The 26,029-nt window shown below is 40.9% G+C and overlaps 1 protein-coding gene across 2 annotated transcripts in view; it reads left to right on the forward strand.

Moving 5' to 3' along the window:
- The window catches only part of KALRN (kalirin RhoGEF kinase), a 637,223-nt gene that overhangs the window by 412,147 nt on the left and 199,047 nt on the right, over positions 1-26,029 (forward strand). For both annotated transcript variants that reach the window (XM_073305148.2, XM_073305146.2), the window contains exon 10: positions 13,671-13,793. In XM_073305148.2, the coding sequence (XP_073161249.1) occupies positions 13,671-13,793 (123 nt within the window). The remainder of the gene's footprint in view (positions 1-13,670; positions 13,794-26,029) is intronic.

Consider the following 26,029-nt stretch of genomic DNA (forward strand, 5'->3'; position numbering starts at 1 on the left):
TTGGAAAAAAATGTTAAAATTCCTGGAAGTCACCCTACTCATTTCCTCTGCTTACCACTTCCAGATGGATGGACATTCAGAATGGGTAAACCAGATTCTAGAACAATATCTCCATTGCTTCATCAACTACCATTAAGATGACTGGTGTTCCGACTTTTACCTTTCATCAAATTTGCTTACAATAACTCACATTGCAGATCAACTCACCAAAGTCTTTTCTATTCCAGTTATGGCTTCCCCCCCCATTTCACTGATCTGTACAACCAACCTTCTGTGTCTCTGTGGCCTCTGATTTTGTTCAACACCTCCACCACATTCAAAAGGAATTAAAATCACACTTAAACTCAGCCAGGTAGGGCTACAAACAATATGCTGACCTTTATCAATAGGACCATCCTCCCATGGTAGTCAGAGACAGGGTATGGCTCTCAGCTCAACGCTTGGATATCTCTCGACCCTCCCGGAAACTAGACCACTATTACCGTGGCCCATTTTGGATCATTCAACAGATTAAGCCAGTGATCTTCAAACTCTAGCTACCCTGTACCATGAAGATACATCCAATATTCCATGTTTCCTTGTTAAATAAATATGTGAATAATGTCTTTCCTGGACAACACAAGCACATCCACCCCCATCGTGGTTCAGGGGCAGGAAGAATACATGGTGAGACAGATCCTGGACTCTGCATTCTCTGAGGACAACTAATGTACTTTGTGAACGAGGAAGAGTCTGACTCAGCCAACCGTTCATGGGAACCAGCTGGTAACATATATGCACCCGGCCCCCTTTGAGAATTCAATTAATTGAATCCTGAAAAGCTGGGTGCCAGGATGCTGGGAAAGCATCATCGGGATGGGGTTCATGTAAGGTGATGATGATTCATCCTTGAACTAGAGCCTGATTTAGCCACCTGCATTGATGAGTCATTTCTGTGCTAGGTTCCAGCCAATCCACAGGCCAGGAGTTGGTCTGATGACTCTCAAAGCAGGTATCTAAGCCTCACAGAAGAAACAGCAGCTCAGTCTGCTCAAAATCACTTCATGGCTTGGAACGCTCCTGTGTCTGATAGTAGCAACAGATTCCACAAGCCTTAGCCTGCTCCAGCCTTCTCCCTAGGCCTGTTACAGCCATACTATTGTTCAGTACCTGTTTCTAGTCCCATTCTAGTCTTGCTCTTACTCCAGCCTTGTTTCAACCCTGCTTTGGACTCCTGCTTCCAGCTGTGACCCCCTGGCTTTGAGTGATAGGCCTGACTGCTATGGATCCAAGCAGTAAGCCTGACCATCCCCATCACAGTTTCTGACAGCATCCACTTCAGGGAATTGGGTTAGTAGTGGTCATGGCCCTCCCTCCGTGCTGCTCCTTTACTTTTCCCCTTGGGAATATGACAGAAGCTCAGAAGCATTGCTTCCGCTGATTGTGCAGCATCCCCCTCTGTGAGAAGCTATAGAATGGTGTTAATTGCAGGTGGATTTTTTTTTTAATGTGTCAGTTTCTGAGGGGGTAATATGATGTAAAGCAGCCACCTCTGGGTTTCTCCTACTCCAGCCAGCCACTTCTCTCCTCAAGACAGCGTCTTCCATTCATGTGGAGAGGCACCATCTCAAGAGGAAAGGGATGATGCCTCACAGGCTCTGCTTTCCTGTCTTCAATCTTACTAGCAACTTCATTTTGTCGGGTATTTGCTTTCCTTTCCTCGCTTACGTACGTTTCAATGAAGTTAATAGTTAATGAAGCTAATAGTCCCTGTGGAACATTTGTTAGTATTACATCACAAGAACTCATCTCTGTGTCCTAGGGATGACAACTGAGGGCACCCCACAGTTTTATGTTTTAGGGGAGATAATGGTAATATAATTCATTTTGAATGAATAAGTAGAAAGAACGCGTCCACCAGTAAGGTTTAGAGAAGGCTGGAGAAATATCAAAGATCATAATTATGGGTCTAATCCTCAGCTGGTGTTTAATTAGTATAGCTCCACTGACTTAGTTCCACCTCCAAAAATTGTCAGCCAGCCAGTTTTGTAATACCGAAGTACATCAGGGCAGATCTCCAGCTGGTGTAAATGAAGTACTTCCCCTGACTTCAATGATTTGGCCCCGTATATTTAAATATAGAAAAGGATGATTGGCTGACTTTTTCTTTGAGATGGAACTAAGAACTGATCTTTAGCAATACTGGATCCAGTATTGGTAAGCCTATTATTTTCTAATTAAATAGGCAGAAGTCATGTGGATTGCTAGGTAATTGTTTGTCACTGACTCTGAGCAGCTGTATTTTGTGCTTTTTAACACAGAGATTGGGTGTTTATTTTTTCTGGGTTTCAGTGTTTGTTTTAAAGCAGGTTATGGCTCTTTTTTAAAAGGAGAAATTGATGTTTTACCAGTATTTTAATATAATTATTTCCTTGAATTATATCAGCCCCTTCCGAAGGTCTAGACTGCTAATGTCACAAATGGGTGCACAGAGTGCTGAACAAAGAACAGTCATATTGCAGAGATGGCTAATTTAAATGTAGGTGGCTAATTAAAATTCTGTATAGGATATTAAGGAACAAATCAGTTAATTTTTGTGAGGTATTCCAGTACTTTGATTGTGAGTGCCATGGAAGTGCCCACGAATAAATAGGGCAGGAGTAGGGAACATGACTGTTTAGAACATTAACCTTTTACCTTTGGATCAGTGCCAGATTCTCAAAGGTATTTAGGCACCTAAATTCCATTGATTTCTGGTCACTAGAGAAAATGAGGTTGTCAAGGTTCCTTCCCCACTCTGAACTCTAGGGTACAGATGTGGGGACCTGCATGAAAGACCCCCTAAGCTTGTTCTTACCGGCTTAGGCTAAAAGCTTCCCCAAGGTACAAACTTTGCCTTGTCCTTGAACCCTATGCTGCCACCACCAAGTGTGTTAAACAAAGAACAGGGAAAGAGCCCACTTGGAGATGTCTTCCCCCAAAATATTCCCCCAAGCCCTACACCCCCTTTCCTGGGGAAGGCTTGATAAAAATCCTCACCAACTTGCACAGGTGAACACAGACCCAAACCCCTGGATCTTAAGAACAATGAAAAATCAATCAGGTTCTTAAAAGAAGAATTTTAATTGAAGAAAAAGTAAGAGAATCACCTCTGTAAAATCAGGATGGTAAATACCTTACAGGGTAATCAGATTCAAAACATAGAGAATCCCTCTAGGCAAAACTTAAGTTACAAAAAGACACAAAAACAGGAATATACATTCCATTCAGCACAGCTATTTTACCAGCCATTAAACAAAAGGAAATCTAACGTATTTCTAGCTAGATTACTTACTAACTAACAGTTGTAAGGCTGCATTCCTGATCTGTTCCCAGCAAAAGCATCACACAGACAGACCCTTCCCGCGCCCCCCCCCCCCACACTCTAGCTTTGAAAGTATCTTGTCCCCTCATTGGTCATTTTGGTCAGGTGCCAGCGAGGTTATCTTAGCTTCTTAACCCTTTACAAGTGAAAGGTTTCTGCCTGTGGCCAGGAGGGATTTTATAGCACTGTATACAGAAAGGTGGTTACCCTTTCCTTTATTTTTATAACAGAGATAAATCCCTACTGAAACCAATTGTCTGTTCATTAATGGTCCACTTGTCTACATTAGCTTGTGCTATTTGTAACTCACTTTCATGAGAACTAAATTTGCTCACAAATTGGCAACTGCATCTGGGTGTGGTAGAGGGGAAGCTTGCACTGCTTCAGCCTGTGCTACCCCTGTTCTGTTGGATAGAGGACTTCAGTCTCCAAAGCTGCCATTGGGGTACCTCTGATGAACACTGGGGGCTCAGTCCTGCCCCATATGAGTTTTGCTATTGATTTTAATGGGAGATGGTTCAGGATCTGTATTCAGTGGACCAAATTCTGAACCGATTTATCCTGGTGTAAATCTTCAACAAGTAAATGAAAATACTCCTGTTTTAAACCATTGTAAATTAGATCAGAATCTGGTTCACTGCCTCTTTTAAAATAAAACAAAAGGTTGGAAACAAAATAAAAATGCTCTTAGTTATTACCCTTTGATAAAGACAATCAGTAAGATTAGCTTAGTTTTGTTTTTGGTTCTATTCTAAGTCATTAATAAAGGCAGGAAAAGCCAGAGGATAAATTCCTTTGTGTTTAGATGTATTTTCTCAACTAGACCTTTACTTGACATTACCCTGCTGTGGCAAAACCAGGGATAGATGAGAAAAGAAATCTATTTCCAGCAAAGGTCTTCCATACAACAAAAGGAACTTTATTTTAATTAAATTGGACTTGGATTGCATTATTGGTCATTAAACAGGATTAGGATTTATTAAACCTCCTTGATTTTTTTTTTCTGTTCTGTTTCTTAATTGTTCTGTCTTCATTGGTACCATCAGTAACATCATATCCCCCTCAGGGCCTGATGTTTGGCTATAGATCTAGCTGCCTGTCCCAACTTATACAGGGCCAGGCTGCCACCTAGAGACCCTCCCTTTCTCTTTCTACCTCCCCCAGAGGACAGTGGCTTCTAGGAGTGGCCCCCCTCCAAAAAAACCACACAAACTTTGAGCCTTGTGTTACATACACACAAACACATACTTTTTGTAGTTCCCAATCCCTTGTACTTTAAGATGATGAAGTATTTATCTTCTGGCAAAAGATTTCACAAGCTGTTTGTTGCATCTGTAAAGTTCAACCCAACCAGTCAGTATTGTTATCTCGGGTTGTGTAAATTTTGAAAGGCTTTGACAGAACAGATCAAGTGTTGCCACTGTTAAGCAAAATAAAACATTTATAATAAACATTGAATGCAAAATACCGAGGAAAATATATTCTGGAACAAGAACCACTGAGCTAGTGTATTATGTGTCAAAGTTACAAAAAGTGCAGGTATCAAAGGAAGAATTTTTTAAGTATTTTAAATACACAAGGTCTTGGAATTACCCAAATATTAGGAAAAACAGTTTACAGAAAGGGATTTTGTTTAGAAAATAAAGTTTGATCTTTGTGACTGGGGATGGTGAAGATCTTACAAAAATAGAAAATCAAAGGCCCAGATTCATCCCTAAAACTTGTGGAGTTACACTGGAGCTGTAGTTGGCTTAAAATATTTGTAGAGCAAGCACTAAAGTCTACATTATGGACCAAATTATGCTTTCTGAACCTAAATCAGTAAGGTATTTAATCACATGCCTAACTTAAATATGTGAGTTGTCCCATTGAAGCCAATGAGGGTAGTGATGTGCTTAAAGTTAGGCACGTGCTTAAATACCTGGTTGAATCGGGACCTCACTCACGACATGTTAGAATCCTCTGCACGCCACTGAAGTTGTTCTGGGATTATTCCACCCCCAGTGGAGTTGCTACTGGATTAATTCAACCACAATTGAATTACTCCAGATTTTCACCTTTGTACCTGAGATCTAAGATCTGGATCTTTATTTTTTTTAATGTAAAATTGTGTCATTTATTTTCAATTTGAAGGTAGCCTGGTTCTAGAATCACTGTAGCAGTGTCTCTTGTAATTGGCAAAGATTAATGATTAAGCCCCAAACCAGATGATTGCCACAGACAAGTCGCTTCCTCAGTGGGTCATTCCATTTAGGAGAAACTAAACATTGTTAAATGTAGGTCATTGTCAAATGCGAAGCTAGATTACCCCATCATTATTGACAAAACACTGTGCATCTAATTCCTGCTTTTAAAAATCAACAGATTACCCATCTCTTCTGCTTTATCTAGGGTGACAGTGGAGCTCTCTGAATCTGATTGTGTGTCGGTGGCTCCTATGCCCTTCTCAAGTCTTTTTCCTTTTAGCTTCACATATTTGTGTCTGAGATGCGGAGCCTGAGTCAGAGCTCTGCTCGCTTACCACAGGACTCAGTTTGGCCCTAATATCAAGGATAAATATGATAGATCTATTTCTCCTTCCATTTTATTATTGACTAAAAAGGATAGTCAATATCCCTTTGTTTGATTACATTTCTGGTTTGTTCCGAAAAATTCTCAAGAGACCAAATGACTGAACTTAGCCATATTTATTGTCTAAAGACAAAGCAGTACACTACAAAAAGGAGATATACACACCCTCATTCCAGGAAATGAATTGTCACCGTATATTCACCTTACACAGAAGGTGTGCCTCAAAGATATGCATTTCAGCTAGTAGTATTTATAGTATGATTTTACAAGTTACAAAACTCTTTACATGTCACTAAAATCCAGCCCACCAATTCATAACTGTTCCTTAAATTGTTGTTTTGTTCTGTACTTTTCTTATCTCTGTTTTGGATGCTACACTCCAAACCAGCTGAACACAGAGGTACATCCTATCCTGTGCAAGGACTCCCCATTCCTGTATCTTAGCTTTGACAGACTTCCTATTTTCTAAGGCCAAAGCTGATTTCAGCTTTGCAGAGTATTATGGGATACTTGACATGGGTGAACAGAATTCTGAGAAGAGCTTAATACATTCAGTTAATATAACTTCCCAATGCCATGTATATAATTTATATTATATTGTTGCCATACACACAATACCTGTTCATGTGGTGTATACTATGACTAACATAAATGTATTGGCTAACATTATGTGCCTTGGTGTAAATAAGGAGCAGTCCACTGATATCACTATATTTATACTGCAGTCTGTGAGAGGAGAATCAGGCCCCAAGAATGTTTTCATCCATTCATTGAGTGTAGTTTTGTTTCATTTCATTGGTGACGTGGGTTTGCTGGCTGATCCAAGGCGTTCTGTTCTGTTCAGTGCATAATCAATGCTTGCCAGGAGAGAAAAAAAGAATGTGATTTGTGTAGAAAACAAATGAAAATTATACTCCTTTTTTTCTCCTTTAAAATAAGGGCAATGTTAAAAATCATCTTTTGAGAGTGGTGTCTTCTATTATTTGTGTGTGTGTGTCTCTTCCTTCCTCCCCCTGCCACATTTCTGCCAAAGGGTACAGCTGTCCTCAGAAGTGAGGCTTTTGTATGGTTTATGCTCTCCTGCTGTTAACATCCTAACACTGATTCCTAACAAACAGTGTGTCTGAGCCCTGTTTAATATGAATATTAAATGTATACAGATTAGATTGTGACTCAGAGGCTGCACCCATGAAAGGACACCAGACACCTTTCATGCCTCGCTTATGCTCTTTTGTAGGCCACCTGGGCCCTGAGTCTGGGCATGTAGGGATAAGCAGGGATACCCTCTTATTCCCTTCCATTGTGCAGGTGCTTAGGGAAGGAGCGAGGGAACAAAGGAACCTTGGCTCTACCACTTTCCTTGCTAACCAGAGAAGCTGTGCCAACATGAGTGGCGGGCTGTTGTAAATTGCTGCTGGGATAGACTACTGGGAAATCAGTACCCTAATGTACTACACCACGAGCAAGGAGGAAGCAGGGGAGGCAGCATTCTGACTCCCAGGTGTGTGTATGAATCACAGTGCTTCCTAGGCAGTGCCCCTTACACTCTGCCCGCTACTCAGGCCTGTGCCTAAAGTGAGAATCCAACTAGACTTTCACTAATGCAACAAGTATTTTCTAACAGGCATTCTGAAGTCTGAGTTGAGCCTCCAGGATAACCCAGCAGTCTGTATTGGAAACCTCTGTGGCTTCATAAAATGTGCATCAGCATTGTGGTTCTTTAGTATTATTATTGCAGTAGTATCCACATCTGGATCAGGCACCATTGTGTCAGGTGCTGCACAAACACCTAGTCAGCGAGAGTTCCTGGCCTGAAGAGCTTGATATCTAGATCAAATCTCATAGTAATCCTCACTGGAAAGAGATCATTAAAGAAACATTTTGGGATTAAATAATTACTTCATGTTTCAAATTATGGCCCTGACAGTCTCAGATGAGGTGACCAGTTACAGGATGTTGTCATCATTATTATGATTCATGGCATGTAGTATTTTTCTTAGTGATTTAAAAATATATTTGGAATATGGAGGACAATTATAAAATCAAAAACATAATGGACTAAATGTTCAACTCTGCACTTTTTGACAGCACTCTCAAAATATACAAAAAGTCGTGTGTATTTCAAAGGAATAATTAAATTATTTGAACTAAATCATTGTAATTTTGCTGTTTAGCTATAAACCTGACAAGTATTTTCAGCAACAGAATCAGTCATAAGTACTGTGATCTCAATTTAAAAAATCAGCATTGACCAGTACTTATCTATTGGTGATTCTGGAGTCGTTTCCTTTTCTCGGCATAAGAAAAACTGTGGTCTCTCCAAGACCACAGACAGATAAATGTTTACAAATGCTGATGTTTTTATTTGAGTGATGACCTTTTCAAGGTTGTTCTTGTGGCTAAGTCACAGGACTGGATCTGCTGCAGACTCGGGGCCTTATACTCAGAAGTCTGAGCATCTGCATCTCCTACTGTTTTCAGTTGGAGTGTGAGTGCTCAGCACTGCTGGAAATTAGGCCTCTGATGTATAAACTAAGGCCACTACTCAACTGTCCCATGCCTCAGTTTGCCCCTTTGTACAATGAGCATAATATTTCCTGTACCTCACAGACTTGGTGGTAGGTTTAATCTTGTCATGCTTGTAAGCAGCTGTGAGCTTATCAGATGGAAGGCATTATATATAAGGGTGAAATATTATTTATTAATAATAATAGTAAAGGATGGCCCAGTACTTAGGATGTTAGCCTAGAACTCAGGAGACCTAGGCTCAATTTCCTTCTCTGCCACAGGTTTCTTTTGTGACTTTGGGCAAGTCGCTGAGACCCAGACCCTCAAAAGTATTTAGGTGTCCAACTCCCATTGAAATCATCCAGTCCTCCCTTAATATTAGTATTTATAAATAATACTTTGCCCTTTATATATAATTAGATTGTGACTCAGGCTCCACACCCATATACGGGAGTGAGACATGCCCTCCTTCTGACTCCTCTCTTATGCCATTGTGTAGGCCTAACTGATTTCAGTGGGAGTTAGGTGCCTAAATACCTTTGAGGATCTGGCCTTAGGCTTTCTGTACTTCAGTTCTCCATCTGTAAAATGGGGGATAATTGCACTTCCCTACTTCACAGGGTTGTTGTGAGGATACATATATTAAAGATTGCGAGGCATTTAGGTACGATGGTAAGGGGGCCAGATAAGTACCTTAAATAGATAGACTTTGGTTGATGTAGAACAGGGCCACACAAGTGTGACTGAGCAAGTCATTACGTTTTAAATAGAAATCTTATTTGACTCATTTCTTGTGGCCATTATGGTAGAAATAGGTCTTAAGGAAGAAATTGTATCAGATGCTTCATGAAGGGAAGGTGCCTAGTGAATCTGTTTAGGAGGGCATTCCAGGCACAGAGGCAGCATAGAAAAAAGTATGGAGACAGTTGTGAGGGGAGCAGACAAATAGGCACTGAGGCGTATATCATTAGTGAATGATTAATAGGTTTTAGCTGAACTGTTCACCTTGTTTTGATTTATGAAGCGGACATACAACCTTATTATCCCGAGGTGTGATTTTATCTGATCTCATGAGCTAAGTAGTGTTGGGCCAGGGCAGCACTTAGAGAGGGGACCTCAAAGGAAACCTCCCAATGTTGCAGGAAGTGGTATGGTGATTCAGCAAATGGCACCCTCCCCTGTAAGTTATTATTGAACCAGTGCCACAGCATGGCATTAGGGAGCTCTGTGTTGTGTGGATGAGATGCAAAACCACTGCCGTTACTAGTTATGGATTAAATATCCTATGTCCCTTTTTGTAGCAATACCATGATTTGTATCAGTAGCCAGGCCCTATTAGGTAAAAGTATGTTGCCTACTCGTACTCCCCCTACAGTTCCAAGTGGCTGTGGTATTTTTCATTTCCTATCTTAAATTGTTGTACACTATTGATGTGAGTTGTCTTAAAAAAGGAGGTGTCCCATACCAGAAATAGAAACATTTCAATAGTGATTAAAGCAACCCCTCTGAATACAGTGTGTAAAATGCTTCAGGATGAAAAATGCTATTTATATATAATATATAATGCCGTAAATATGAAAAAGTTGCCCAAAAAATTGAAGCCATTTGTGAGTTTATTGGAAATAACATTTTTACAGTTTACAATTTTCTATTAAAAAAAAGAGACTGTGACCTCATGGGTTGAGATCTTCTAAGTCATGATTTAGCCTTAATCCAATTTTAATAACAAGTTGCAAACCCCTGACAAAAGGGAAGGGGATGTTAATGGAAGTATTAATAGAGTCATAATGACAGCCATGCTAGCAGGCAACCCTCCAATAATTACTATTATTACAAGTTATACGCAAACAAGACATATCATAGAAAAGCTCTTAGCAGGCCAGGTGTTATGTTGCTGTCATATCATTAAAGGAATATGTTAGGTTCTATAATGTAGGCAAATGGGAACAGAGTAGATCATAAAAGAAAAAGCATGGATAGGAATTTTGTTTCCAAAATCCCATGTGCTACTAGTTAATCCACAAAATGACATTTGTGACAACTATACATTGTCTCAGCAGGAGGTAGGGTGCTTCAATACCCACTTTTTTGAAGTGCTTTGAACTCTGTAGATGAAAACTACTATGTAAATTTCTAAATATTATTATTACAGTGTTCTTGCCATCAATGGAAGAAGAAAGGAAAAATGACAATATATAAAAAACTGCAGCTGTAGAGGATCTCATTATAAAGAGGCATTTAGAATATATAATGGAAGGAAAATCTGAAAGTCCAGGTGTTTTAGATCCTATACAGCTACATCATGAAATGACTCCATTTGCCTGAATAAAAGTCACACCTTCTTCCATTTTTTCATTTTTTCAGTTATCTCAGTTTAATCAGCAACAGCTGCTTTCACCAGAGCCACACTTGCCAAATGGCTTCTACACTCAGCCAGTATCTTCTGTCTTGGGCTCTAGGAATCCCTGCTCATGCATGGAGTGGTATTAAAAAGCCACAGTGGTCTATCTAGACAATGCTGATAAACTTGCCGTTGCAATTTCCCTCCCTACCCCCACGCCTACATGTCTGGGGCCCTGCTAATGTGATGTTCTCTGCTTATGCTCCAGTGACACATCATGTGAAGTATGAAAGTAGGAGCCACTTTGTGCTGGCAGAGCTCTATGGTGATGATAATTTTATCTCTAGGGAAATCAGGGTGGTCTTACCCTTTATCATAATACAGGCGCCAACCTTTCTTGGTTAGCAGGAAACCTCCAGCTACTATTCAGTTCTCCATTGACTTCAATGGGAGCTGAAGGAAAACCCCACCTGCAAACAGTACAGGTCACCTTACTTGACGGATGAGATCCTGAATCCCTGCACACACTGTGACACAGAATCACCAGTGCGGGACACATTCCTTATTTACTTTCTCCATTTCTTACCCCAAGTGGATCTGAACAACCCCTATCTCCCGACTGCTTGCATGACCTAGGAGCTTGAGGGCAGCTGGAGGGAGAGGATCACACAATATATCTTAGACCAGTGGTCTCCAGAGCGGCGTGCGTGAGCAAGACCATCCCTGGGGGTGCATGGCAGGAGGAGTACCGCCGGCACAGCGGCAGCAGCGCTGATTCTTCGGTGGCGTGCCGGTGCGCGATTCAAAAAGTTTGGAGATCCCTGCCTTAGACTTTGCAGACGTGCTACAATCAGCATGAGCCAGGTCCGCGGGGTCCCAGGTTAGCATGAACTGACCCTACTCATGGGACGTCTACATGAGGCATCCAAAATCTTGGCTTTAGTACAAATGATGGTGGCTTAATGGACAGCAGGTTGAGAAACCAAACTAGCATTATTGTGAGAGGCAGGTCCAGACTGACAACAGTGATACAGCTGAACTGTTTTGGAAAGAAAATCCCCCAAACCTTCAGATTATCAGACTTGTGACTTTGCTTTCAGCAGGGTTCAGTTACAGTGGGTAGCTTGAAATCTGAAGTTACTTGAAAAGTTGATACCCATCAGTGTTTTACAGCTTTTAGCTAAGGACCTTAACCTTTCCTTTTTAGATGCCCTGCTAACCCTCTCTCCCCTCCTCCTGAGCAATTTAAATGTATCCTTCCCTCATGTGTTTGGACTTGTTTTAGATTTTGCACGCTGAAGTCTGCTGTCTGTGTGAAGTCAATCATTGCACAACTAGCACTAGGTTTCAGTTTATGCTGGGAGTGTATTGTGGCAGGTTTGGGCCCTTTGGGGTGTCACCTAATGTGCTGGGATGCCACTGAGTCAGCCTGTTCTGCCAACCTGGGTCCCGTTTATCTGGCCTTCCTGGGTTAGGCTCACAAGTCTCTTCCAGCCAAGCACACAGGCAGGACCACACCCAGCTGCACAGAGAGACAGAGATCAGCTCTGGTAACATTCAGCCTTAGGGGCTTGCCCCAACACTCTGGTGCCCACTCCCTTTAAGGGGTACAAACCCAAAGGTTTTATGAAATTCACCCCCTCCCTCAATGTGGAGGGAGATATGCACAACTTCTTCCCCCCCTGCCCCCGGTTAGAAATTACTTAAACTGGGTTATATTATAAACAAGAAATAAGTTTATTAACTACAAAAGGTTAATTTTAAGTGAATATAAGAGATAACAGACAGAACAAAGCAGATTACTGACCAAATAAAGCAAAATACGAAAGCTAAGCTCAATATACTTAAGAAAAATTACAGAAATGTAACTTCTTACTCTAAATATTATTTTAGGCAGGTTGCAAAGTTTCTGTGGTTCAGAGTTCCAGTTATATTTCTTTTCAGATTGTACCCCTGTCTTAGTCTGGACTCCGCCCCTGCCTTCACTTCAGGTGGCTTTAGCAGTCTTTCTTCTTGAGCAGAGAGGACATGAAGAGGAGGAGTCCCATTTGCCTTCCTCCCCACTCTTACATAGGATTTACATAAGGCGGGAATCCTTTGTTCCCCAAATTTGACCCCCTTTCCCTTCCAGTGGAAAACTACAAGAAGTTCTGGGTAATGTTTAGTATGAGGTGACAAGACCACATGACTGTAGTGTCACAGCATCCATGAGTCAGTGGCAGTATGGAGCATCCCAAGGAAGGCCAAACCTTTCCACAGTCCATTGTCCTCGCAGATGGGTCATCAGCCCTGTATGGCTTTTCCATTGTTGTACCTGAAGTGTTAGCAGTGGGCATCACACAAAGTAGCATAGTTGAAATACAGATACACAGTCAATATTCCTAACTTTGGATACAGAAATGATACAGGCATACAAATTGAATAATCGCATTCAGGAAATCATAAGCTTTCCAATAATATCTTACAAGACCCATCTTGCATTAATATATCTCAGTTATGTCGTATTCATATCATAAGCATATTTTCATAAAGAATATGGAGTGAAACATCACATGTATAACAAGTGGAAGATATCAGATGTAAAAGACTTCCCGTTTCCTCCCACCCCTGCAGTTCAGACAGTCTCAAATTAAATTATTCAAAAGCAAACACTCATGCTCTCTCAAATGATCATGTTATTTGTAAGCCATATAAACAGGTAATGGCATTCCAATAATGGTAATTTATCACTAACATCTAAAAACACTTTATCTTCTGTCTGATTGGATTAGGCTCTGCCATATGCCAGTGTGTTTTCTACAGCAAACACACACAAATAATTTTTTCATCTATTTTAGCCACTTACTGAGAAATTCTGTGTGATAAAGAGACATAATAGATAATTGGATGTTCTTCTTTTGTGTCCAGGTATTGGACTGGATCGAAAACCATGGGGAAGCCTTTCTTAGTAAACACACTGGAGTGGGAAAGTCTCTTCACAGAGCACGAGCCCTTCAGAAAAGACATGATGATTTTGAAGAAGTAGCACAGGTAAGAGGCTGAAAATCTGGGTTATATGCACAATTTGCGCCTTCATGCTGATTTTGTTTTCCTTTCCTAGACTCCTAAGAACAAGTGTTGTTATTTATAGAGCTCTGTAACTGTTCTCAAACACATGAAATGGACAAGGATCCTACCCTGCAAAGTTTAAGATCTATCACCCACAGATGAACAGTTCAAAATGAAAGGTTGGCTTGAGAGCAAAACTGGAAGATTTCTTCACAGCAGTGGTTTTGATGGGAGAGGATTCCTGACACACATGAAATGGGAGGCAGCATAAAGGGAACATGAAAATGGCGCAATTTTGAGTGAGAAAAGAAGGGTGAAATAAGGAGAGCAGATCATGGGAAACAGAAGAGAAGCAAGAGATGAGAACTATCGATGGGGAAAGAGTAATGCAGGCCTTGGAGTTAATGATGGGGCACTTGAATGTAAAGTAGAATTGGAGAGGCAGCCAATGAAGGAACAGAGGAGAAGCTGATGTGGTTGCAATGATGAGAAATATTATCCACTTATTGTGAGTAGATAAATAGATTTTAAGGCCAGAAGGGACCATTATGCTCATCTAGTCGGACCTTCTGCTTAACACAGGCCATAGAACCTCATCCTGTAATTTCTGCATCAAGCCTATAACTTCTGTTTGAAATATGGTATATAGTTTGGAAAGACATCAAGTCTTACTTCAAAGACTTAGTGTGATGGAGAATTTACCATATTTCTAGGTAAGTTCTTCTAATGATTAATTACTATCACTGTTAAAAAATTTCTACCCTATGCCTAGTCTGAATTTATGTCGCCTCACCTTCCAGCCATTGGATCGTAGTATGCCTTTTTTCTGCTAGGCTAAAGAGATGTATATTAGAAATCTCTTCCCCATATAGGTACTTGTAGTCAATTCTTAGCCTTTTCTTAGACAAACTACACTGATCTATTGGGATGACGCTGTATGGCTTCCCTTTATTAAAAACACTTAAAATATATACCAGAATGCAAACTTTTTATCACTAATCACATTTTGCTCTAAGTTCCTCATAAACAGAGTAATGCAGACTTTTGTACGTAAAGTTTATCTCAGCCTTGGTTGCTGATGGTCTTTGAGTCAGGTGCTCCAGTCTCAGGGCATTCTAGATGGAAAGGTGCTCTCGGTAAATTAGATTTTACATAGATCATAGATAGATTTTACTTTGCTTACATGATGGGCACAAGACTTATTGCCCCTCAGATGGTCCCTGATCTATCATAGAAGTATGAAGAAAGTATCATCAAGTGCAACCCTTGGCCATCTTTTTCAGGTGTTTTCCTGGTTCAATTTTAGATGTCCCAAGCAATAGGGCTTACGCATATCCATATGGAGACTGTTTCTCAGCCTGCTGGAGGTCACTGTCTGGAAGTTCTTCTTGACGTTCAGTTTATGATTTCCCTTTTGTAATTTCTTTCCATTTCTCTTGTTTATGCCCCTTTTACTGTCATAATTAATTTATCGCCTTCCTTGGCATTTACAGACTTCATATATTTATAGCTGTTATCATGTCTCCTCTTAATTGTCTCTTAGTCATGTTGTACATATTTAACTCCACTGGGCTTTTTTATTAGTCAGTCCTTTCAGCCCTCTAATCTTTTATTATTTTCTTTCTCTGAACTCTCTCCAGTTTGTCAATATCTTTCTGGTAATACAGATGCTCAGATATGAATGCAGTATTCCAGAAGTGGTCACACCAGAACTGTACAGTGAAGGACTACAATGGTACCTCCTTTTCTCACGAGCTGAAGCCTTTGCATTGACAGCCTACAATTACGTTGTCTTTGGGGGCATGATCAAAATGTTACTCAATTGGTAGCTCATCTCAGTGGTAATTGGTTGCTCAGCCTGGCGGACTCTGAACTCTAATGACTTTGAGTCTTGTGCTTTAGATTCTAAGCCGTGTTGCCTCCCACTTAGAAATGGTTGGCCTGGCAAAATTCCCATTAACTTCAATGGGAATAGGATCTGGGCCCTTCTTCTGGTAGATTTACATGAGAATATTGTTACTAATTTATGAGGTCTGTCTGAACTATGACATTGGAATGCAGTGTTGGCAAATGGGGCATGGGGATGTATGTTGAGGGGGAAAGTGAAAGGAATCCCACGCTTTATCCAAGGTCAAAGACTTGAAAACACAATACTCTCTGCTTTGGAAAGAGTAATAGGAAGAATAAAGAGGAAAGACTATAAATTTATCACACCTGGGATTCTTCTGAAGAAATGTCTCATGAGGTAGATTTTGTGGTTTGGGAATAAATCTTCCTTCTTTTCACTGTATTCATGATTTATTCTTTTATTCCCCCCCCCCATCCCTTCCCTTTGGATTTGGGGCTTAACCCTTTAGAGTTTGTCTTCATTAGAATGATTTTTTCCCCCTCAAGTGAATTAATTACCAGTTAACTCAAGATGCTTAACAGCTTTGTAAAGGCTAGTGTGGATGATCCCATATGATTTGTTCCTGGCTGAGCCCCAGGTTAAAGCAAAAAATGTTTGTATCCTGGGATGAAGGATTGAGGAATGTCCACATTATCCCTTTGCAAAGATTGAGTTAATTGGCAATCAAGTAACTCAGGGTGAAAAAGTGCAGTATATGCATACCGTGGCCTAAGAGACTGAAGACGCATGCAATGGTATTTCAATGACAATGAACAGAACAGGGCAATTTTAAGTGATCCATCTCCTGTTTTCCAGTCCCAGCTTCTGGCAGTTGGAGATTTAGGGATGCCCAGAGCATAGGGATGTGTCCTTGACCATCTTGGTTAACAGCCTTTGTTGGACTTATTGTCCATGAATTATCTAATTCTTTGTTTAACCCACTTATAGTTTTGGCCTTCATGACATCCCATGACAACCATTTTCACAGGTTAACTGTGCATTGTATGAAGATACCTGTCTCTTGTAAAATTTGGAGATTTTTCTTATTGTAATTATTCTGGATGAAATGTAAGGATGGCCTATAAAATGAAGATGGACAAAATCGCTGGAGCTCTGAGTGGGCCCTCTGCACCATCCAGAACCCAGGCTTTTCTTGTGCATTTTATAGGCCTTTTTCATATCTCGTGCAAATCTGAGGTCTTTGGCTGTTTCTCAGCCAGATAACACTAGCCTATGGCTTGTCACTCCTGAAAAAGCTGCTCTTAGAGCACCAGCCAGTAATAAAATGAAAGAATCAGACACAAATGATTAGTTGTTATCAAGATATCATCCGAGGAAATACAGCTGATGCAGTACTACCTGGAATGACAAATAAGCACAGAAGCCTCTTTGGGGGCCTAGAGTATCTTTTATGGGTGCATATGAGAATCACAGTTCAGCCAATTCCCCAAATGTTACACATGATGTAAATACAAATAAGGTCCGATTTTAGAATCTACAAGCCTATCTTTCCCCACCAGGTACTTCAATATAGAATAGCACTGAATATTTTTCTTCCAGAACTGAATGAGAAAATACTATAGACTGGATCGTGCTCCCTTGATCCGTTCATGTCTGTATGGAAGGACGAGATCAGCCACTACTGCAGCTCTGTCGGCTTTGAACTGCCCCCTACAAAAAGCTCCCCAGACTCCACATACGAAGAGGGAGAATGTAGTGCACTGTCCCTCCTGCCAACACTCCAAGAAATCTGCTTAGAAGTTAATAACGGCCTCAGGCTTATTAACTTCTAGGCAGAGCCCTCTGCATGCTGTGAAATCTTCCTTCACATAGGGTACTATGGGCATCTCCTGGCAGAAGCCCTGTTGAAACAGCTTGCCTGGATTCATGCTGATTGTTAATTACAGGGGAGGGCTGACAGACAGTATGGAGGCAAATGACCTCTATTTAAGATCTCCCCCAAAATCTCCACAGTCTCAGGGGATATACAGGTTTTGAATGATCTGAAGCTAATTTTTCAAGAGAAACTTTTCTGAGTAGGCTCTTTTGCAGGTGTGGGCAATCTGATCCCATGTTGTTTAGGTCAGGGGTTCTTAACTTTTTTCTTTCTGAGTCCCCCCCAACATGCTATAAAAACTCCACGGCCCACCTGTGCCACAATAACTGGTTTTCTACATATAAAAGTCAGGGTCCGTGTTAGGGGGTATGAAGCTGGGCAATTGCCTGGGGCCCCACACCATAGGGCACCCCGTGAAGCTACATTGCTTCAGCTTCAGCTCTGGGTGGCGGAGCTCAGGGCCCTGGGCTTCAGCCCCATATAGTGGGGCTTCGGCTTTCTGCCCTGGGCCTCAGAGAGTCTAATGCTGGCCCTCCTTGGCAGGCCCCCTGAAAGCTGCTCATGGATCCCTGGTTGAGAACCACTGGTTTAGATTTACCCACCACTTTGCTGGAATGAGAGAATTTGTCTCAATATTGTTTTGGCCTGTAGATGGCACTCCCTGTACATTTTTTAAAAGACCTTCAGGTCTGTAAAGGGCTGAGGCATGGTTTAGTTTTAAATCCAAGTTAAGAGAATGTTGTCTTGTACGGAATTCCCAGGTGGATCCTTGATAGCTGCAATATCTCCCGTAGGCCCCCTCTTACTCCCAAAATGCTTTAATGCTCAGGATCACCTGAGAAAGCAGTAAACCTTAGGGTGGTTGGTTTTTTTGCCTTCCTCTGCGGTATGGGGTGCTGCTCACTTGCTAAAATTATCTGGGTATATCTCACTTAATCAGTCCCCTGCCATTGGTATTGGTACACCTCAGTCCCTTCTGTTGTCTACCAGTGGCACACAATTGTTTAGTCTCCCAAAGGCTGTAATACTTTGGTCCAATTGCAATTGTTGAGTTTAGTGTGTGGGTGGCTGGGTGGTGGTGGTGGCCTGTGATATACAGGAGGTCAGACTAGATGATCTAGAGGTCCCCTCTGGCCTTAAATTCTATGATTTGTGACATCTGTTGTTTGTCAATGCACAGTTGGGTATTCAGTACCTAAATATAATACAGTGCTCTCCACTTGTCCTTTTGTTGAGAAATTGCTCAAGCTTTGTTGAGCTACTTCATTGCCCTTTGGTCTCGCATCAGTTTACTAACAAATTTATTTGAGCATAAGCTTTCGTGAGCTACACAGCTCACTTCGAAGTGAGCTGTAGCTCACGAAAGCTCATGCTCAAATAAATTTGTTAGTCTCTAAGGTGCCACTCCTAAGGTGCCACTCCTTTCTTTTTGCAGATACAGACTAACACGGCTGCTACTCTGAAACCTGTCAGCTATTATTGACTTTTAGGTTTAGATGCTCTAAGATTACAATGTAAAATACCAAAAGTATAATGTGTAACAAGTGCACACGTTCTGAATGCCATTGCTTCAGAACTTGGAGAATCATTATTTCATCCTCATCAAACATACCATGTGAGCTAGGGTTGGGCCAGAGATGTTGTGCCTCTAGAGTTTGCGGAGCTTGCATCTGAATCAAAATGCGGCAAATCATGTTGTTCTTATTCAGGATTAAAACATTGTCTATATTGGTGCATAGATAGCCTGTATTACTGTAGATTCTGAACACCTTAGGATTCCTTAAAACCTATATCCACAAGTGAACTACTGGACCCTCTTCTAACTGCAGCTATTATGGAGGAGCACATCCCAAGCACCACACAGGGAAAGTAGCTGTGCTTCACAGGAAGTGATTATAAATGGATGGTGAAAAATTACTCACTTTCTCGCCTACACAAGTATCAACTCTTCTATTTTGTCCCATGAGATCAATTGGGAAGGGATAGCTTGAGGTCTAAACATCAGCTTTCAAGTGTCTATGCTTTCTTGTACCTACAAATTCAAATCCCCACAGATTCAACTTTGCCCTTCATTCTTCTTGGGCAGATAATTTCAATTCCATGGTTTCCTGGTTGGGGGCATTCAGATTAGACCTTGAAAACCAAGGGCCTGTCTGTTCTATTTTGAATCAAAGATCATATGGTATTCTTCATGTGAGTAGCAGTTTGCTTTGGATTTCCTGGCTAAAATTTCCCCTTCCTCCATTGTAGTGTGCAGTACATTGGTTGTCCACCTACCTGTCATCCATTCTGGAGTGGATTACATTCCAGAAGTGCTGTATGTATATAGTTTCCAAAGCACTTTGGGATTAAAAAGGTGTTATATTATAAGTGTTAATATATTTTAAAATATGCTTAGGTTCTGTTTGTCATGGGAACTACTAAATGTGGTGAGTACTAGAACACCTGCAGGTAAAAGTATATCCCTATGATCTTTTAGTATTGAAATATTTTTGAACTAGTTCAACCAAAACTAAATGAGGTTATGGGATAGTCAAGCCAAAACTGAATTGCAAACAGCTACTTGTTTGGTCTTGGAGATCAAAATCCAGTGTTTTGTCTTACAAATTCCAACTCTGTTGGATGTCAGCATTGTTAAGTTTGGCATAAAGTCCAGTACTGATTTAAAACATGCATAATTTAGGAAACCATGTTGATAATGAGTGTTTAGTGAGTGTTGTCTCAGGGTAATTTTTGAAAGCGTTGTGGTTTGGTTTTTGACCTACCTGCATGTCTAGAGTTGATGGGAATGCTGGAATTCTCCTCTTTTAGTTGGGCTACTATGGCACAACAAGGGGGGAAATATTGAGCTTTGGCAAGGAAAGTAGAGAACTAAAGCAATAGCAGGTAAAAAAATTGTTTGGAGTTAACAGAAAAACTAACTAAACTTTTGGTAGTGCTGACCCCAGAAATTCAAAAATCATGAGTCAGTCTCCAAAATATCATGAAATTATTCCAGGATTCTTATACAAAGTTGCATGTCTATATATTTGTCACCCCACATGGCTAATCGACAAGGTCTTAACCCACAACCTTCATATCCATGGCACAGATCTGTTTCACTTCAGATATATGAATAACTGGTGAGGGGAGAAATAATGCTGTTATTTTTTATCTGGAACAGTCCTTACAGGGAGAAAAAAACACACATTCCCGGAGGGTTACAGACACGTTTGTGAGACAGCACTGGAACTCTGGGCATCAGGTTTCTGGTTTCTCTTCCTGCGTGGAAGCAACTTGTGGTCTGTTACTTACAGACAACATAACCAAACGAAACAATGCCCAGATTTGGATTGTCTGTAGGGTCTGACCCTGAGCCTTCTGGATGTAAACGCACAAACCTGTACCACTTTATCTAAAGAACCAGCTCTCGTAGCACGGAAGCAGTAGCAGAGCAGAAACCTCTCTATAAGGTCGAGCTACTAAAAGGGGGTGACACAGAGCTGCACTATGCTAGGGCTTTTCTGCACTTGAAATGTTACAGTGGCACAGCTGTACCACTGCAGCTGTGCCACTGTAGTGCTTCAGTGTAGACACTACCTACACCAGTGGGTGGGGTTCTCCCGTCAGTGTAGTTAATCCACCTTCCTGCAAGGTGGTGGCTAGGTCAACAGAGGAATTCTTCTGTTGGCCTAGCACCGTCTACTTGGAGACTTAGGTCAGCTTAACCATGTCACTCAGGGGTGTGGATTTTTCGCATCCCTGAGTGACGTAGGTAAGCCGACCTAATTTTCTAGTGTAGATCAGGCTTTGGTGTGTATTACCAAAACACCTAATTTGCCAAGCTTCTTCTCAAAGGCCACATGGCAAAGTGGATGAGACTTGGCTCATTTATATTAGGGAACTGGATTTTATTCTCAGCTCTTGTGACTTTGTGCAAACTCTGAATTATCATACCCATGAATTGGGTGAATGACAGTTATCCCTCACCAGGATAGCAGTTTGAGAACTTGACTCATGATAAGCATTATGAAGTGCACAGAAATATTAACAGCAATTAGTGGAAGAGCTGTGACTAGAGCTCATAATCCCCATTTGCAATTTAGTGCAGCTTCTCCTACAGTACAGGTGGTCTCTTGCTGTCTGTGCTTCTGTTTTCCCCAAAATCTCATGACCAGCTGAATCTTTTCATGAGACTGCCCGAAGTAGGGGCCAATCACATTACTTGCAATATAATCATGAGATTGACAAACACAATAAATCTTCAGCAAACACCAGGGATCAGCCAAACAGGTTTACTTAAGTTGGTGTATTTCTTTGTCTTTAAGATCTATATATTTTTAATATGCCTATAAATTCAAAACATTGTTCCCATGATAGGCTGGTAGAAACATACAGGTATACAAGAGATATGTGTTCTTAGTCAATTCTAGAGCTGGTCAGAAAAATAAATTTTAGTTGCACAGGAAATTCTGCCATTTTGAAATTTGTTTCATTCTGAATCAGAATGAAAAGCCAGAATTTCCCACAGCAAAAACAAGGAAACTGAAAAATGTTGATTTGGAACCATTGAAACATTTCAATTTGATAATGTTGAAATAATTTAAAATATCACATATATATGTTATTTAAATTAATATTTGAATATAATCATCTAACCAAATGAATTAAAATGATAACGTTGAAACTATATTTTTACCTTGTCGAAACAAATTATTTTGACAATATTGAAATGAGAAAGGCTGAGTGATTTGTTAGACTTTTCCTGTTGAAAATTTTGTCAAAATCTGCACATTCCTGTGAAATATTTCTATTTCAACAAAACTCCATTTCCAGCAGAAAGCTGATGTGTGCAAAAAAATTGCAACTGGCTGTAATCCTCGTGCCATCCTTGCAGGCAGATCAGCTGATTATCAAACCGTAGCTATAGATTCAAGAAGATTAGTCCCCTGGATTCCGGAGTTTAATTTGTTATGGTGATGGATTATTACTGTTTGGTTGATCTCATTTTTGTGGCTGTTGATAGTAAAAATGTTCAGTACAGGAAAAGAAACAAAACAAAAAACCTCTGACAGACTGAACTTAATTTGCAGTGTTGTAGCCGTGTTTGTCCCAGGATATTAGAGAGACAAGATGAGTGAGGAAATATCTTCTATTGTTGAAAGAGAGAAACTTTGGAGCTACGCAAAGCTCTTCTGGGAAAGGTACCAATAAAAGATATTACCTCACTTACCTTGAATTGATTTGAACTTTTATCTTTTGCTTTTGTCATGCTGATGCCAAATATAGCCAATACCCCAAGATTTTATTCCTTTGTTTTGGAGAACTAATGGTGTCTCTGTCAGAACCACTAAAATAGTAGCCAGGAATAGTTCATAAGGCAGTATTGTAAATAGTCCACATTTTAAATGTACTGTATTGTCCCCCTGGTGCTTTATTGATGATAGTGGGTAAAAAAATAATGAATGTTGTGTACATGTCAGGGGAAAGACCAGGGGTCTGATTCTCTTCTCTGTTACACCAGTTTTACACCAGTGTTACATTGCTGATTTCAAAGGAGTTACAACACTTCAAACTGGCTGTAACAGAGTGGAGAATCCTCTACCCTGGGTCCTCAATAGGTATAGTAGTGCAGTGTCAGGAGTAAGGCCCTGCAGCTGCAGCTGCTCAGTCTCCTGACAGTCTAACATGTCAGCAGGCCAGTTCTTAAACCCAGCAGCAGCAGTAGCTCACTGGCTGTTCAACACATATGCCCACACATTGTTTGTCTCCTTGTGCTTGCCTCACTCCAAACTCTGCTCCTGCTTTGCTCCTCCACTGCTCCAGCCTAGACCTTGCCTTACACCCAGCCTTTTTCCATTCCAGTTCCAGTCTTGCTCTTTCCTTGGAACCAGCCCTGCTTCTGGCTTCCCAGACTCCAGGTAATCTGGGTCTGACTCTTGACTCTGATTCCTGGCTCTGACTCTGTCTTGACCCTTGGCTCTGGCATCTGGACTCTGATTTCGGTTCTGACCTGTGACTCTGATCCCCGGCTCTGATGCTGCTTTGACCTTGGACTCTGGCATTCAGACTCTGACCACTGGGCCTGACTCGTTCTCTGACCACTAGGCCTGACCATCGACAACCAGTTCCCCTTACATGCAGTTTCCTGATTCAAGTGTCATTTTCATTGTACATTACATGAAAACTGGTGTTTGCATTACCTAATTTACTTGCCTTTTGCATGACTATTATACATGCTTCACTTCAATATTGTAATAAATTCTATTTATCAACAGACTTTTAAAATCTGTTGTCATGGGTCAGATTTTGATCTTGGTTATAGCTGTTCAGATGTGGAGTAACTCCAGTGTCTTTAGTGGATGTATTCTGGAATTATAACTGAGATTATAATCCTAACAGCTAAATATTAATTCATTTGTTGATTAAAATTCATTCAATTCTGTTGTTAATATTAAACTCCATATCTTTTCTCTGTGAGGCCCTGATCCTTCATAGTCTAGTGCCAAGAATCCACTGTTTTATGTTGCTGTGTTGTTTGCAAAATTTAGTCATCTTTGATAGTGGCTATTAAAGAGCATTTCCACACACAACAGATCGAATTGAGCTCTCTTTACTCCCTCCCTCTTATTCAGTGAAGAAAATGGAAGACTTGCATAAGTAAAGAAAGCAAAATTTGACCTTCATTTTTAATGCAGTGACAATAATTATGGAGGAAAAATTGCATAATTTGCAAAAAGCAAGAGCACTAACATCAGGAGGTATTTCTGAATTGTCACTGAATATTTGCACAGGTGTTTTTCTAACATGGCTACCTATATTAGTATTCAGCAAATATAATGGCAGCCCACACACGCTCAAAAACAGTCACACAATGCCTCCTCATTATTAGTTCATTTCATTCAAAGCATAGGGATTGCTTTTCCCCCTCAGTGTGTGTGCTTAACTCCCACTGACTCTACTGGGAGTCTCACACAAGCATCTAGGGGAGGATGAACCCCCACTACTTATTATACGGATCCCACTGAACAGAAAACAATCAGAAATAATCTCACCCATCACACACACACTAAAGGGATCTTTGTGATTGATTGAGTGATTAATTCTTCATCACAACTGACTGAAATTAAAACTGCAACCCTCACCTTAAACATGTCAGCATCAGGGCTGCAAATGAACAGTTTCTATTTGGATTTGAAAGATGTGTTGGATGTACAGGATTAGATTTTCAGTGATGGCTCCTTTTTTGCCAATGTTTCATTATCACTACGTATCCTGTAATTTAGATATGTAACTGCCCATAAATCAGGTAACTGAACATCTAAACTGCATTTATGCAGTGCTCAAAATGTGCTAGGCACCATGTTCCAGAAAGCTTACAATTTACATAGAAATTACAACGGAGAAGATAGGTACTGTACAACATGAGGTGGGTTTTTTTCCAGGCACAGTTAATTTATGCCCACACAAAGTAGGCTGAGTTGAGACCCTTTTAGAACTAAGAACCCAATGTGCAAGCTTAGCACTCCTAGCTCAAAGCAATGCAGGGCAGCATTAAATGAACTCATGCTGTCCCTGTGCTATAGGAAGTAACAATCAGTGACTCATTTCACAGTGTGGCAAGTTGTTCCACTGGCATTTGTTTGGCAAATGCCAAAGATATCAGAGTATCTCTGACAATAATTCTCATTCTGTGCTGGGGCAAAATTATTCAATGCTTATGAAGCTATTGGCTGCATTCATGTGCCACTTCTGCTATCGTAGGTTCACAGGTCGATGGGACAGAAAGTGTTACCACGGTACAGGGAGCTCTGTAAAGCTGTGATCCTAGAGCTGAAATGCAGCCGAGTCGCTGAAGTATGTGCTTTGCAGAGATTGGTAATTGGGTCACCAGGTCATTTTAACAATAGTAAATTGAATGTCCTTGCTGTGGTACATACATATGGGGCAAAATGAGACACTGAGGCCATTGGGAGTTTTGTGCATATATACGATACAAGGGCAGAATCTGATCCATAAAATGGAATAGCGACAGAGTATAAAGCGTTTATCTGTTTTGAGGTGACATTTACATTTAAACATACTGCACACAGCTGTGAGTAAGCACTGTGCAGAAGAACTGCACAGCTATGACAGGGGGACAGCTTCTAACATATGGGCCAAGTACTGCAATCAATACAGCACTGTCTGGATTGGAACAGTGGCATGATCCCCATTCACCCACTTCACTAGCCACTTAATCTGCATAGCCACAGGCTGATCAGTCATAGTCCCATCTCCCGTACCCAGTGCCCTATGCTGTGCTGGCTCAGAGCCCTTCATGTCTACTATACTCCTGCACATTTCACCCTTTTATGTTCTATACTGTATATGCTAGGGATGAGCAACTGACGACCTGTAGACTGCATCTGGCCCCTCAGATCTTTTTGTCTTGTTTTGGCCCACCACAGCCCAGCTCAGGGCAGGCAATCCAGCAGCACTAGGGCTGTGGAAGGGTGGGGCATTGGGGTGGGG

The sequence above is a fragment of the Lepidochelys kempii genome, chromosome 11 (assembly GCF_965140285.1).
Source record: "Lepidochelys kempii isolate rLepKem1 chromosome 11, rLepKem1.hap1, whole genome shotgun sequence".
NCBI lineage: Eukaryota > Metazoa > Chordata > Testudines > Cheloniidae > Lepidochelys > Lepidochelys kempii.